Consider the following 16,697-nt stretch of genomic DNA (forward strand, 5'->3'; position numbering starts at 1 on the left):
TCTACCATTGACATATACATGCGTTTTCCAGAGCATTATCGAGAACCTTTATATTTTAAAATAACCATGAGGCACTTGTGAAAATGCAGATTCCTGGACCCTGCTCCAGATATTTGGGTTTAGTAAGGCTTAGGAATATGAGTGTTAAACCAGAGCTGCATAGCATACTTATGCATACTAACATTTAGGAGCCTCTGATTACTGAGATACTGGAGTGTGCATTTAGAGCTGGAACTCATTGCCAAGTGGCCCTAGACTGCACAGACTCCCGTCCGCTGGAGTGAGAGCTGGCGGGAAAGAAGGCAGACACCCGGTCTTCCAGCGGGACCAGGTACACAAGGCACCTGATACATAGTAACGTTCAAAAAGCCTCAATCCCCTTTCCTCCATTGGGCCTCAAAGAAAACACACCCAAAAGCTGAACACACCTGGGGGCTTCTCACTGTTTCCTCCCCTGTTTACCGTATTTGAGTTTGTTTCCATGTGAACTCACTTGTGAGGAGATCCCTGGATTCTCTGCAAAGGCATGGGGGACTCCCTCCTGGGCTAATTCATACTTTGCTTTCATTATCATTTTAAAATTAGATTTAGGTATTGATAAAAATCCAAATACCAGAATACAGAAGCTTGTGGGATTTTTTTTTTTCTCACGTAACACAAAAATTTAAGAGCATACTGGTTTCAGATCAAACCTCTAGAAGCCTCCATCACCACATTTCCTGTTTGTAACTGAACAAAGTACACACAAAAGATTTTAAAACACAGAAGAGAGAAACCCGAGGTACGGTTACAGACGTTTTACTGGCACACTGCTTCTAAAATACCAGCGCACCTTTACCAAGAAAAAAAGGAGTTTGTGGGAGCCTTTTTAATCCAGACATTTCCCTTATGGCTACATAAGGATTTCTCTGACAAAGGAAGCATGTCAGGTAAGTGGCATTTTTAATTCTTTCATTCTATTCCTGTGCCTAAAAATTCACGAAATAATTTCCACCACTCCAACCAAAAAAACACTTAAGATTTGAGGATTAAATTAGTTTATACATTATTTTTAAAATGTGAGAAAACATTTAGTATAATTTAGAACATACTTGGAAAGACTGTAGTAAATATAAGTTGATTATTTTCTCTTAGAAGAAAAAAAATGGGAAGTTGCATAAGATAAAGCTAGTTGTAACTGTTCAGTTGGTGTTCATTGATAATTATGCCAATTACAGTATCTGTTATTTTTAAACTTTTGTTGATCATGCATATTCCTCTTTAGTTATAAAACAGGTCGGTAGTAACCACATTTCTAATTCCTTTGAGTTTAAGACTTGTAATATCTTCCCAGAAATTAACCCAATTGCTGATACCAGAGAGGTGACCATTCTGCAATGGCCAGTGAAAATTTGATCTTCGTGACATGGATCACAAGGCTTGAATCCCCATTGATTAGCTGAGTGTCTGTTCCACGTTGATGGTTCATACCCCTTTTAATGTTTTGTGTACTTTTTATGTCTTTAGTAAGTATCATTTTGTTGTAAAAGAAAAGATACACACTATACCAAGTAAGAGGACTGAAATATATATGAAAAAGAAAAATATTTACATAGTTCCCGCCACCTCAAAAAAAACACAAGGTATTATGTTGTATTTCCTTCCCACTCTTATTTCAACACATTCTACATGTTTTGCTTTTCATACCTGAAATAATAGTGAATATAAAATCATATACTAAGAATTTTTTGCTAACATTAGGGTATAAGTCTTTCCCTTTTCATGATGATTTCTGCCTAATCATTTTAGAAGAAGGTAGACAATGACATCCATTAGGCTAATTATAGTTTCCTTAGCTATTCCTTTATTGTTGGACATTTGTGTTGTAAACAGTTGTGTTATATTTCAAATGACAGAAAGATGAACATCTCTATACTTTTCCTATATTAAGAGTCATTTTCTTGGGAAAAATTTCTAGACTTGGTATTATTGAGTAAGAGGTTACAAACACTGTAAATCTCATTATTATATAGTTGCTTTTTCAAGAGTGATGCCAATCCACTCTCATTCTAGTGTGTTTCTCCTGAATAGGCTGGTATCCCCTAAAAAAAATCTTTACTGATAAAAGCGTAATATACTAACCCATTGTTGATAATCATTGATTATAATGAAGCTGCACAATTTAAATGGGCTTTTAAACTGTTTAGCATCAAACAATCTGTGCATTGTCTAATTATATCTTTTGCTTCATTATAGTGCTTATAGTACTTCTAATATCAATTTGTGTGAGCCATTGATAGGGTAAAGATATTATATATAAATTCTGTGAATTTTCTTCCCAGTATTTTGTTTGCTGATTTTAAAATCAGTTGATTGGATTAATCACACAGGGAGCATAAGCCTGACATGTGATTTACATACCTATCTTTATTTTTTCTAGGTTCATAGGTTAGCAAAGAACAAAACAACTGTTCCAGTTTTGCCAGTGCCCTGCAAAAAATAGACATGGCAATATTACGAACAGTTCTCATGAGCTGATGGTGTTGGGGGAACTCAGGAAGCTTGGGAAGGCCAAAGGCGTTGAGTATAACATTCAACTATTTCCAGGATTCATTAATGCTAATTTTATGAGGGATATGATACAATTTCTTCCCTACAATTTTGTAGTTTAGATGTTCCCTTTATAGGTAATACAGGAGTTCCCCATTGACAGTTGAGACCTTCCACAATGCCACAGAAGAGATAAAAAATATCAAGGGTTTGCTGTCAAAAACTCATAGATCTTAAAAGGAGGGGAAAAGACTTTAATGTGAGAGAAGAGTCAGACAACCGTATTTTTTACTTTTAGATAGGTGAAGTTAAAAAGAAAATTAGTGTGAAAAAGCAAAATTATTCCTAGTTAAGTAAAGCAACCTAAGAAATTAACCCCCAAGTATCATTGGGTTTCTCCTGCCTAAATGCCTTGCACTTACTGCATTCATAAATCGGCCAATATCATAATTCCCCCATGTTTCTGCATACACATAAAATCAATATTAGCTGAATCAACTGGTGAGAACAATTCCTGAGGGCTACCATTAATTTAGTTTACAAAGTGATCCACAACTTAGGTACAGATTGTTGCTTTTCCAAAAAAAAAATTTTTTTTTCATTGTCTTCTCACGGTTTTCTCTTTCCTTGAGCCTCAATCACCTTTCTGAGTACAATGAGCCTTTCCTTTAGAGATGAGATAGGACTAATTTATTAACCATCTTTTAAACTTAGGTGTTCTTTTAATTAAAGATGGGTCAAAGATAATGTGTTTCATCATTTAATTTAAGTAATATGTGCAGTGATTTTAAGGAAGGATTAAGGATTTCAATCCAGGAAAAATCATCAACATCATTATTGGTCACATTTCCAGGGTTTCTCAAGTTGACCAATCCCAATTAAAGTTTAATTATAAAATTGACAAGTAGTCCAGTCCTGGGGAAATTATAACATAGTGTCTTTTTTTTTTTTTGGAGGTTGTACATTTTATTTTTTATTTTTTTAATTTAATTTAATTTAATTTAATTTTTTTCCATGATCCATAATTCATTGCTTATGCACTACACCCAGTGGTCCATGCAGTACGTGCCGTCCTTAATACCCACCACAAGGCTTACCCAACCCCTCATCCCCCTCCCCTCCAAAACCCTCAGTTTCTTTCTCAGAGTCCACAGTCTCTCATGGTTTGTCTCCCCCTCTGATTTCCCTCAACTCACTTCTCCTCTCCATCGGAGAGTCTTAAAATCTCCCCCACACCTCCCTCCACAGGTATGTTCCCTTTAACAAATTCAGTTAAGTCTTGGCTAAGAGCAACTATGATGTGCTAGAAATATGTCTCACAGCTGAGGATCTGAACTCCAGAGTTATAATTGGCCTAGTGAGGTTCAGTGAGATGGAAAAAGTCACACAGCTAGGAAGTGCCTTCACTCAGTCTCCCTCTGAACTTTGAAGCAGGCATTCCAATGCCCTGTACTGCTACCGTCCCTCTCCCCATCACTGTCCTTCCCCCAACAGACACCATCCATTTCTCAAATAACCCTCTGTTTATACCAGATCCTTACTTAAGGTGGACAGATACCAAGTTTTGCATTAAAAACAATATCTTATTTACTCGAAAGCCTGAGAGTTGATTTCAGAATACCTTCCAGTGCGTCTATCAATGACCCTTAATGCCTTTTATTGATGGGGTGATGGGGATGGATGGTAGTGGGATAGGGGGCTGTGTGGATAGTGACAACGTGCTGCAAAGAGGCCTCAGGAATGCACCTAGTTCCCAGCAAACTGTCATTAACTGTCAGTAAGAAAAAACTCTTTTTATGCATAGGATCCATGGGGATATGATATATCAGAACTTTTTCTTTGAACTTTCTGGGGTGCCTAAAGCAGACACACCTACTCATGGAATGCAACAAGGAGATGGTCACTGCTCCGACAGAATCTGCAAGCCAAGGGAAAGAAACCATGTTGAAAAGTGGACTCTGAAAAACAATCTGAGGGTTTTGAAGGGGTGGGGGGTGGGAGGTTGGGGTACTAGGTGGTGGGTATTATAAAGGGCACGAATTGCATGGAGCACTGGGTGTGGTGAAAAATAATGAATACTGTTATGCTGAAAATAAAAAATAAATTAAAAAAAAAAACAAAACAAAAAAAAACACTGAAAAAAAAAAAAAAAGCCATATCCTATAAACTATAAACTCATACAATTGTGTCAGTTACAGACTCCCTGAAGGAAAACAATTAAGGCATCATATGTATTGCTTTTCTATTGTTAGTTAAGTGAAGTCTTCTGTATGAATCAAACCTGCCAGCAGAAAAATGATACATTTGCTGGGTTTCCCTCCAGAGCACAAGCAAATGTGAATTCCAGCTACAGTTCCTGCCAAGTACTGTTGGCATTAAAGGAGTCAGAGGTCTTATAATTAGAGAGACTACGATTAGCCCCTGGCAGTTGAAAGCTAGATAGAAACTTAAATCATGCTTTTCCTAGCTGTCATTGCCTCACTAATAACTTCTTGAGGCCTTTGGCTTTTTAACAGTGTGAAGAGCTAAATTCAAATTGTGTGGGAGTTCTTTTTAAATTGATAAAAGCTTTTTAAACGAAAGTAATTACAATTATGGAATAATGATACTGAAGATTGCATTTGTTGGGCAAGAACTTTTGAGCACTTTGTGCATCTAATAGTATAAGCAACATTATCTGTACTGAATAGACACCCACATGGGTTTGGAGATACTCATTTTGCACTTGGGAAATAACTGGGTCAAGGGAGGTATGAAAGTATGTGCGAACTCTTACATAAATCTGTCATTCAGGTTGAAAATCCCCACCATTTGGCTACTCAATAGCTAAATGTGTATTTTGTTTTGTTTTGTTTTTCTCATCTGTGTAAGTTTTCTTTGTTTTCAAAATGGGGGCATTTGTGTTGGCAATCAAAAAATTAAGAAAGCTGAGGCACCTGACTGGCTCAGTCTTGATCTCAGACTTGTGACTCTGAACCCCACGTTGGGTGTAGAGATTACTTAACGTCTTTTAAAAAAAAAAATTATGAAGGCTATCAAGAATGTCACAAAATACAAAGTTTCTAAATTAAAATCTGCCTGTTTAAAACTCATATCACATTACACAAGGAAAAAATCTTGGAAAACAGAAGGTTAAGTAGGAGCTGGAAACTCCCGAAATCAGAAAAAAACAGAGACCATGCTAAACCAACCCCATGCTTTAGAATTTGGCCTAAGTTTTCAAAGGCCTCCAGTTGGTTATGTGAAACAAATTAATTGTTACAGTAAATGACAAAACTGAGCCCTAGAAGAATGTATGGTGTGGTCTAAGTTCTTGTCTTACTGTTGCTAACGTATTTCCTGAAAATTACTAGGATTTTGTTAAAGCCTTTACATAAAATAAGTAGGCTCATGACCATGACCTGGTTGTTTCTTTGTAGTTGAGAGCAAATTATTTTCTTGTCCCAATTAATGGACTCATACAACTTTTTTGTGTTCTTTTTAGTTAAAGAAGCTAAAGGGGAGCTTCTAATTGAAATATAATTTTGTGCAAAGGATAGGATATTTTATAGCTAGAATCAGTGTAATTATAAAAATAAGATGAGGGGCTTTGCCTTGAAGTATGCTTTTTTATACAGCACTTCATTCTATTTGCCCAAACTACAACTATTTATTGAATATAGACTAAATACTAGATACTATGAGAACTGAAAGAAAAAAAAAAAAACTAAGTACGAAGTAAATTGTTAGTTCTCTCAAGGATAAGTTCTAGCCATCTATTATTCCTTCTTTCTTTCTTTGCTTTCCTCTCTTCCCTCAGAAAGAGAGGTATTTGAAGTACATAAAGCATATAGTCCTGTATAAGGGTTAACCAAATAGATCAAGACAAAGGAAAATTAAGGAGAAGTGGGTACAATTAGGTCACAAAAATGAGTATCATATAATCACAGAGATTTGCTTCAGATAGATTGTTTATCAAATGATACATAATTGCAGCCAGATGGCTGACGGTAATAGTCACATGAACCATAAGGGTGAAAACGTGCCAGTTCTTGGGGAGATCCCAGCTTCTTCTACCAGAGATGCCAAGTGATATATTCAACGATGTCTTCTAGTCCATAGACTCCTTATAATTAATGAATTCAATAGCACATTTCATCCAGCTGGTTCTTTTCTCTAAAACGAGATTCATTTTGCCCTGATAACATAGGCAGAAATTGTATAAAATGGAAGAAAATAAAAAGAGCGACAAAGCATTTTAATTTTTATTTTCTGATTGTAACCTGCAGTTCAGGATTCTGTTGACATTTGAAGGCAGATTGTCAGCTGAAATGGAAACAGCTTTGATATTCTCTTAAAGCATTTTAGGAACATAACTGGTATATGTCCCAGTTTAGAAAGCCATCGAAGCCCATTCTACATCCATTCAGAGGCAGATCCAGGGAGAACTTAAGACAAGGTGAAAATTTCCTTCCCAAAACAGTTTTGCATCCTTTCAGCATGTGCATGAATGAATGATCAAGGTCCCAAAGTATATGTTATAGGATTTGAAGCAATAATTCTAGACTGAACTTTTTTTTTAATTACAAATTTTCTAAAGTAAACATACGTTTTTTCTTTTTTTCCCAAGTTTTTATTTAAATTCCAGTTAGTTAACATACAGTGGGATATTAGTTTCAGGAGTAGAATTTAGTGATTCCTCACTTACATACAATATCCAGTGCTCAGCACAAGTGCCCTACTTAACACCCATCACTATCTAGCCTATCCCCTACCCACCTCCCTGCCAGCAGTTTGTTTTCTTCAGCTTGCCTCTCTCTTTTTTGCCCTTATGTTCTCAAATTCCACATATGAGTGAAATCATATGGTATTTTCTTTCTCTGACTTAGTTCACTTAGCATAATACTTGCTGGCTCCATCTACATTGTTGAGAATGGCAAGATTTCATTCTTTTTGATGGCTGAGTAATATTCCTTTGTATATATATACCACTTCTTCTTTATTCATTCATCAGTTGATGGACATTTGGGCTCTTTCCATAATTTGGCTACTGTTGATGCTGCTGCTATAAATACTGGCGTACACCTACCCTTTGAATTAATATTTTTGTATCTTGTGAGTAAATACCCAGGAGTGTGATTGCTGGGTCATAGGGTAGTTCCATTTTTAACTTTTTGAGGAACCTCCATACTATTTTCCAGAGTGGCTCCACCAATTTGCATTCCTACCAACAGTGTGAAAGGGTTCCCTTTTCTCCACATCTTCACCAACATCTGTGGCTTTTCCTGTGTTGTTAATTTTAGCTATTCTGACAGGTGTGAAGTGGTATCTCATTGTGGTGTTGATTTGTATTTCCCTGATGATGAATGATGTTGAGAATCTTTTCATGTCTGTTAGCCATCTGTAAAAATTAGATTTGACTACTTCTAACATAAGATTATAAATTACCCAATTTGCTTACCAGTAAATCATTAATATATCTATCAAATGCTTCATTAGAAACAAAGCAACTTTCTGGCCAACTCTATAAAATATTAGCTGTTATAAGTGTTCTTAAGTAACCTATACTATATTGTGGTATATATAATTACTAGGCTGAAAAAAATGGGTATTTGCCTAAAACAATAATTTGATCTTTAAGTAGTTACTTAAAGATTAAAGATTGTCCATTCTTTCTCTAACAATAACCAGACAGAACAACTATTTCATGAGGCCACTCTTGATTTATGATAACCATGTTATCAGTACATAGAAAAACACTTATTTTTCTATTCTCATACTGGAAGAGTATGCATTTAATAAGTGAACATAAAGACATTGATCTTTAAGGTAAAGGTTGAAGAGAGTGAAAGCACATCTCGTTTCATGTCTCTGGAAGTTATTGTGTATTCTCTGAGGAGATTACTTCTCCTCACTATGACTCTTGGACCATTACCATCCCAGCATTATGCAGGTGTAAATTTCCTAAGGTTGCATCTAGCTCATACAGCTTACCTCAACTAGTGGTCTTTTCTAAATTCCTTTCCCCAGAGATTTCACTGACCCCAACCAAACTCCTTAAAGTCTTATTTTTACTTTTTAAATTTTTAAAAAAGCTTTTATTTACTTATTTTACAGACAGAGATCACAAGTAGACAGAGAGGCAGGCAGAGAGTGACAGGGGACACTGAGCGGACAGCCCAATGCGGGGCTCGAAACCAGGACCCTGAGATCATGACCTGAGCCAAAGGCAGAGGCTCAGCCCACTGAACTATCAGGTGCTGCAAAGACTTATTTTTAAACAAGAAAAGAAAATTTTATGTTTAGAGTGGTGGACACCCCATAAATTTAATCATATCAGTAGCTGTTAATGCAAACCACTTGTTCTAAACTTCCTGGAAAAAAAAATAATCTGTAGGTTTTTCAGTAAATACATATTCAGGGCAGAGAGAATTAGACTGTTGTAGATGAGCACTTACACCAAGATTACAGTGGCCTAATGTGCTATTCTCCTTCTCACAAGGATCTGGTCCCTAGCTGCTGGAAGGTAGGTACTTTCTCAACAGTACTAGAGAAAAATGTAATAGAATCTTCAGCTTGTCTTCCCAAAGTTGTGGGTGTGTTTAGACCTCATACTTGATAAGAACGTTTCTGTTGGCCCTAGTCATTACATTATCCATCTTCATGCCACTCATTTTCTATTTAGTTAGTTGATACATGCTTAGTGAGAACCTACTTTGCTCTCTGAATAGGTTGCAGAAGTAGGTTGCAGAAATAAAAATTGGAATCTTACTGGTATTAAGATGAGAATAACAATAATTCTCAGTTATATATTGAAGAAATCATGAGAATAAAAGGTATAGCAAAGAGAACACAGTCAATGGTATTGTAATAGTGTTGTATGACAGCAGAAGCTAACTACACTTGCGATGAGCCTAGCATAACATATAGAAATGTTGTACCTCTGAAACTAATGTAACATTGTGTGTCAGCCATACTCAAATAAAATTTTTTTAAAGAATAATAACTAACATTTATTGAGCATCTTATTAATGAGGAACACTCTTCTATAAATCTCAATCTCCACAAAAATGGGTACAATGAGGAAATTGAAGCATGAAGACCACAATGAATATGACCTTTCAGTCCTTCAAGAAGTTCAGTTAAGTAGGGAGAGAATTTTACACATAAATGATTACCTCAACAAATATTACCTCAATATTTGTTGAATTACAGAGATATAAAAGATATCACTTGGTGGGGGACAGGCAGCGTAGAGTGAACGCTTCAAAGAAAATGCAGTCTTGAAGGATGACTAGGAACTTGTTAAATAGTTAAGGGGGAAGGCATTTTGGGCAAAGGGGCAAATACACAGAGACATAAGGACATGAAATGGTAAGTATGGTATCTACTGAGAATCTTAAGTGTCTCAGAATGACTGGAGCATGGTGTATTATTGGGCAGGCATAGCAAATAAGTCCTAAAAGATAAGAAACCTAAAGTAATATTTTGTGGAAATAGTTCATGGTGAGGAAAGAAAAGTGTGATGTTCTCTATGCTTAGGGCAGAGAGAGGAGCAAGTTCCTTCTCCTGGGAGAAAAGACAAGTGAACAATTTCCTCCAAAAACCACAAAGGAGGGGACCATATGAGACAGTGTGTGGAAAGATAGTAGCTACCAGGAATGGTGTTCAATGAACCAAAAGAGCCGTAAACCTAAAATCCGGACCAACTGCAATAATAGGAACAGAGGCCAGATCAACCTGGAAAGGGTCTGCTTAATATTGTGTTCTAAAACCTGAGCCATCATTAATATTAAAATCCTATAAGATGTGTATATCCTTTGATCTAGCAAATCAAGAATTTCTAACATGGGAAAAAATTAAGATTGGATATATAGTTGTAGCTACAGATATTCATCACATTGCTTATATAACTAAAAATCACGAGCAACTTAAATATCTAATGATAAGGGATTGTTTAAATTATGGAAAATTCGCTCAATGGAATATAGGGCAGCTAAAAGAAATGAACATATATTTTATTTATAGGAAAAGAAACACACTATAGATTATTCGAATGAAAGTAGATAATAGTATAGTCAGTATAAATGAATCATATGTCTTTGTCTGTAACAATTTCTATACGGAGAAAAATAACTGAAAGTATATGAACCAAGGTGTTCACAGGGGTCATCTCTTGAAAACAGGATTGTGGTTGATTCTTAGCTTTCCGTTTTTGCTTGTCTCAGTTTACTAATTGTTTTAAATTGTGAACAAGAATGACACATACAGCAAATCTGGCCTCTGTGTAGCAACTGAAGTTCATTTATTTGTTACCAAATAAAGTGACTGTAGAGGGTGAGTGATTTGAGTCTACTTGACAGACCGAATATCCTGAATTGATAATTGTGATCTATCTCGATAGAAAATATAGTATGTGCCCTCAAATTGCCTTAAGATTTAAGATGTGAAAGAACCTAGAACTGCATCTAGACTGTGGGTCTGTAAGTGACAAATACAAGAAGTCCTTAATAACATAATTCATTGATTTAACCATTAGTTTGATAATAGAAAACATAAACTAATACCTTTGTATTGTGATAGCAGAGAGAGAAACTGAGACCCATCTGGCCATTGAGACAGCTTGCTGGTCCCATTTGTTCACAATTATAGTCCCTTTAGCCACCTGAGAAGGACTATTATCAATGCGCAATGGGGAACAAGCTCTCTTTGAAAGCATGTCTTAAAAATTCCCTGAGACCCAGCAATTATATTCTCAGGAGCCTCTTTCTACAGAGGCCTGTACAAAAGGCCTGTACAGTGAAGTTCACTGCATTATTGTTTATAAGAGAAACCATTTTAAAAAATCAGAATGTCCATCTTAGAGAAGTGGGTAGGTGAATTATAGTACAGCAATACTGTATAATTCCATGTAGCCACTAAAAATAACGTAATAACATGGCAAACATCCCCCAGACACATTGGTAACTTTTTAAAAAAAGGCTAATTAGTATAAAATTTGTGACCCATTTATGCTCTAATAGAGAATCTTACATGTTATCCTAGGAATTGCTTGGATTTTTTATATTGCTAGGATTTTTTAAATATATACTCAGCAGGCACATGTGTTCTTTTCATAAACATAAAAGTCAAAGAAATATTTCTAGGAATATAGATGGTACCACGCAAAACCTAGAATTTCTGGTATATTTTAAGTAGTTAATGATTACTATGTTGTAGAATTCTCATAAATATTTATGGGATGATGTTCATGATGAATAAATAAGGCCTTTTTAAACCTTAGTGTTTTTAACCAAATGAATTGATAGGTCTATTGGAGAATTAAAAATTATTCAAGTCTTCTCATTTTTCTTTAATTTTATGAAACATAAAAAGTCCCTTAAAGAAAATAAAACCAGGGGCTCCTGGGTGGCTCAGTCATTAAACATCTGCCTTCAGCTTAGGTCATGATCCCAGAGTCTAGGGATTGAGCCCTGCTTCAGGCTCCCTGCACAGTGGGAAGCTTGTTCTCCCTCTCCTACTCCCCCTGCTTGTGTTCCCTCTCTTGCTGTCTCTCTCTCTCTGTCAGATAAAGAAATAAAATCTTAAAAAAAGAAAGAAAACAAAACCACACATTTCACTATCATTATCAGCGACCTTTTCCCATTTATTAACAAATTCTTTAAAAATCTTTATAAATCATGTATATTATGCCTCGCACTGCAGAGCAGAAGGCAGAGATGGTTCTATCCTTTGTGGACTTCATGGTATTTCGAACACCTAAATAACATAGTATGAAATAAAAAAGGAGGTTGCAGACATTAGTAGACAGATTTATGTTTAAAGAGCCACAGACTAGTTCAAACAAAAGCAAAGTATATATAAATAAGCAATATGCAAATTATATGCAAATATGTAGATGCACATCTATATCACAAATGTTCATTTAAAAATAAATGATGCGAAGGAAAGAAAGAAGGAAGGGATGGGGGAATGGAAGGAGGAAGGGAAGTAAGGGAGGGCGGGCTGAAGGCAGGCAGGCAGGAAGGAAACCAGACGACCTCTCAAACACAGGTCCACTGACAGCGACTCAACAACCACACTGCAATGTCAATATGTACCCAAAAAACAAAAAACAAAAAACAATTCAAACATCAAATTTGAGATATAGAATATAAGTATAAGAGAGCAGCACAAAGGACATTTTGGTCTAAGGATTATTTGCTGGTTTAAAGACAGGAAAGGGAAGCAAGACTGATTTCCCTCCTGTGAGGGGTTTGCCTGTTCTGCATCTAACATCATGCTATTTAGAGTTCTTTGAAAGGGCCGAGCATGGTGTCTGATTCGGGGAAGTCATAGAGGGAGCAGAGGCTGGGAAGGAACATAAGCTCTGTTGTAGCTACTGTCACATGCCATTTCTGCTTGTCTTTACACATCTGTGTCACCAGCTAAACAGTGCCTTGAGGTCCAAGATTCTGTTTTCTTTACCTTTGATTCCCAAATATAAGGCACAGGTCCTGACACAGAAGAGATGTCTGATGTCGGTTGAACACATAAATATACAGTGTTAGAGAATCATAAGCTACTTTTCTGGGGTCAGTATTCACATGACTATTTGGCTACTAAGATAATTGTCTAATTTTTATACATATATATGTATATATATAAATATATAAAATTATAATATACACATATATAAAATATATATAAAATACATATTAATAAAATATAAATTATGTAATAAATATACATTTATAATTAATATATAATGTTTATATAGTATATGATATATGGTATAGACTATATGTATACACATATGCATATTATATATGTATTATATATAAAATCAATATATTTATATGTAAATATAATGTATTTTATATACGCATTATACATAAATATACACATAATACATATATCTAAATACATAAAATCAGGGTAATTATCTTATAAAACACTCATATACATGTAAAGATTACCATAAATAACCAAGGACAACTGATAGGCAATAGCCCACAAGCCCCCTATGGCTCAGGAATGAAAAAAGAATCTCTACACAAGGGTAAAGAGAGGCATAACTATTTATAGAAGGGGATAGGTGGTTTTCCATAAATAAAAGTATATATGACTATATCTGAAGATTAAAGAAAGGGAAAAAGTAGGGTAAATTATCATTCTGGATAATCTGGATGATTTTCATTTTGAATCAAAGTCTTAATAATCTGTCACCAGTTGTCAAATATTAGCAGCTAGACTAAAAACATCTTTCATTTCATCAACACTGAGAATGAGGGAAACTTGCTTCCTTTTGTCCATGCTGAATACAGGGACATAATAGCAATACCCATTTGAAATCTGTAAGGCGGCTTTGTCTGTCAATGGTAATTAATTTCTTGGCAGAGGATTTGTTCTTCATTATGAATAAAAACTATGGTTTTAATTGTGGGAATATTCAATTCAAAACAAATTGGTGAGCACCTATGATGTTGATATAGGTATTTTTTGTTTGTTTGTTTTTTTCCAGGAAACTCGGAATGCCAGTTTTATGCCTGGATAATTGTAGCCTTTTTGGGGTTAGCTCTGGTTGTATCACTGATCTTCAATATTTCCCACTATGTGGAAAAGCAGCGACAAGGTAAGACATTTTGAAAAATAGCCAGATAGTACCAACTTGAATAGAAACAAGTCACTGGAAAACCTACAGAAGAAGACAATTTTATGAAATGTCATGAAGTAGGGTATTTTCATCCGTAGGACTCCTATATGATACTTTTTTTCTACCCTTAGGTTTCTCTTAATTTAAAAATGCCATCATATTAGAATATAAACAGACTCCCAATCTTGGCTTTATCTCTGCCTTAACAAATATAGAGTAGGAAGGAATTGTCCTGGTAAAATGTAGTTTTCCTTTTCCAACTCAACAGCTCGTGAAATTGTAGCCTCTTCTGCAGCAGCTATAAAAGTTCTCACTGATAGCTGATGGAAAGAGTGGCGACCCAAATCCTCAAGCTTCCACTCAAGCCTACTCAAACCCCTCAGCCTCAGTCAGAACCTCTGAAATACAGGTAGCTGGACTGGGATCAGAAGAAAAATGGCAAAACAACAGGCTGATCCACAAGCTTATTTTCTAACACTCCTGGGGTTAGCTAGCTGTTCCTTTAAACAAGCTGGTCAGAAGTTTTAGCCATGTGACTCACCCTCATGAACATGACTGAAATAGCTCAATGGTGGCACAATCTTTGCACACCACTGGCATTCAATACAAGTGTGTTGGGTAGATGGATGGATGGATGGATGGATGAATACGAAAATCCAGCTATTTCTGGGAGCAGGACATTTCAGTGGTTATAATGAATAGAAAAAAAAATGTCAGTACATTTAACAGAGAAGAAGTAAAACAAAGTTAATAAAATTGCATTAGACACATGACCAAGAAAAACTGCATGAAGCTAATTTAGACAATGGTTAGAATCTGGGAGAGTCCTTGATCCTCTTGGGATAACACAAATATAAAATATGAAGACGGTGTTACTGTCACGCCTCTCAAAAAAAGACAAGAGGCACTAGAAAGTCAAGCGATATAGCTGAGGTCACACGTCTACTCAATAACAAAGTCAAGGATAAGGGTCCTGTCTAATTCTCTGTTCAGAGTGGTTCCTACCAGCACACGTTGCTTTTACATTGTGTACCAACTATCCTCGGCCAGAAACCCAACACTCCTTTAGGATCTCTATTACATCATTTCTAAGCCTAAAATGCCAGGCAGGCAATGTTTTTTCATTAGCAATGATTTCAATAATTCTTTTTTAAAATTTTTTTATTTTTTATTAACATATAATGTATTACTAGCCCCAGGGGTACAGGTCTATGAATTGCCAGGTTTACACACTTCACAGCATTCACCATAGCACATACATTTACCAATGTCCATAACCCAATTAATAATTCTTTTTTAAATCAAATGTTTTTTGAAACAAATTTCATAAGTCAGATGCATGAATGACCCATCCTCTAACATTTTTGAAAAAGGCTTCCGCCATAGAAAAAAATGAGCTAAGAGCAACACTTTTCGCTTAAAATGACTATATTTTAATTTCTCCACTAAGATATTTTATGAATGCAGATAATACTGTCACTTGTATTAGAAATAGATGAGGGGCACCTGGGTGGCTCAGTGAGTTAAGCTTCTGCCTTTGGCTCAGGTCATGATCTCAGGGTCCTGGGATCAAGTCCCGCATTGGGCTCTCTGCTCAGCAGGGAGCCTGCTTCCTCCTCTCTCTGCCTGCCTCTCTGCCTACTTGTGAACTCTGTCTGTCAAATAAGTAAATAAATCTTTAAAAAAAAAAAAAAAAGGTGAATTGAGGGGGACCTGGATGGCTCCATCAGTTAAACATCTGACTTCAGCTCAGGACATGATCCCAGGGTCCTGGGATCAAGTCCCACCTCAGGCTCCCTGCTTAGTGGGGAACCTCCTTTTTCCCTCCCCCTCCTCTGTGTCCCTCCCCTTGCTTGTGTTCTCTCTCTCTCAAATAAATAAATAAAATCCTTTAAAAAAGAAAAAGGTGAATTGAGAGCTATAGAGTTGAAATAATTTAGGACGGAAGCCAGGACAAGAATAACCATGTGAACTAATACTTCACTCTCTGTTGATTTCGGTGCAGGTCTCTGGAGTCTCCAGTCCCTTTGTGGGACCAAGGAACAAGTGTCCTCCTCAGTTCTCATTTTTTGGTAGTTTGTGCTTTGGAATTTATTTATCCATATTCATACCATTTGCCACCATATGGGCTCCTTTTGGAAGTTGTTCTCTTATAACGGTTAGGTGACCACTACCAAAAGACAGTAGACTAACTTTTTAAAAAAGAAAACAAGGACGAAAGGACAGGAGGAAGGGAGGAAGGGAAAGAGAAAGGCTTTTTCTTAAAAGAAAAAAAAATAAAATTTTTTTTTCATTTCAATTGTACAAACCATGTCTCAGGCGTGTCACAAATTACTTCGTCTAAAAACAGTATGGTGGGAAATACCATTTTTAAAAAACAGGAAATAGTCAATTATATTCATTGTTCTATTTTTAAAAATTAATTTCGATTCTTTCAATTTGTTCTTAACATCATGGCTTTTGAAGTCAACTGCCATTAATTAGAATGCTGCTTTCAATATTTACCTGGGAAACCTCTTGTACCAGAAACATAGTTTCTCATAGTTTCCTTGCC

General features: G+C 35.9%; 1 protein-coding gene across 1 annotated transcript in view; it reads left to right on the forward strand.

Moving 5' to 3' along the window:
* The first annotated feature begins 476 nt into the window (after positions 1–476).
* The window catches only part of TRAT1 (T cell receptor associated transmembrane adaptor 1), a 38,719-nt gene continuing 22,498 nt past the window's right edge, over positions 477–16,697 (forward strand). The window contains exons 1-2 of the mRNA XM_082697413.1: positions 477–929; positions 14,012–14,122. Coding sequence (XP_082553539.1) covers positions 923–929; positions 14,012–14,122 — 118 coding nt within the window. The 5' untranslated portion in view covers positions 477–922. The remainder of the gene's footprint in view (positions 930–14,011; positions 14,123–16,697) is intronic.

Source organism: Mustela nivalis (genome assembly GCF_964662115.1).
Source record: "Mustela nivalis genome assembly, chromosome: 1".
Lineage (NCBI taxonomy): Eukaryota > Metazoa > Chordata > Mammalia > Carnivora > Mustelidae > Mustela > Mustela nivalis.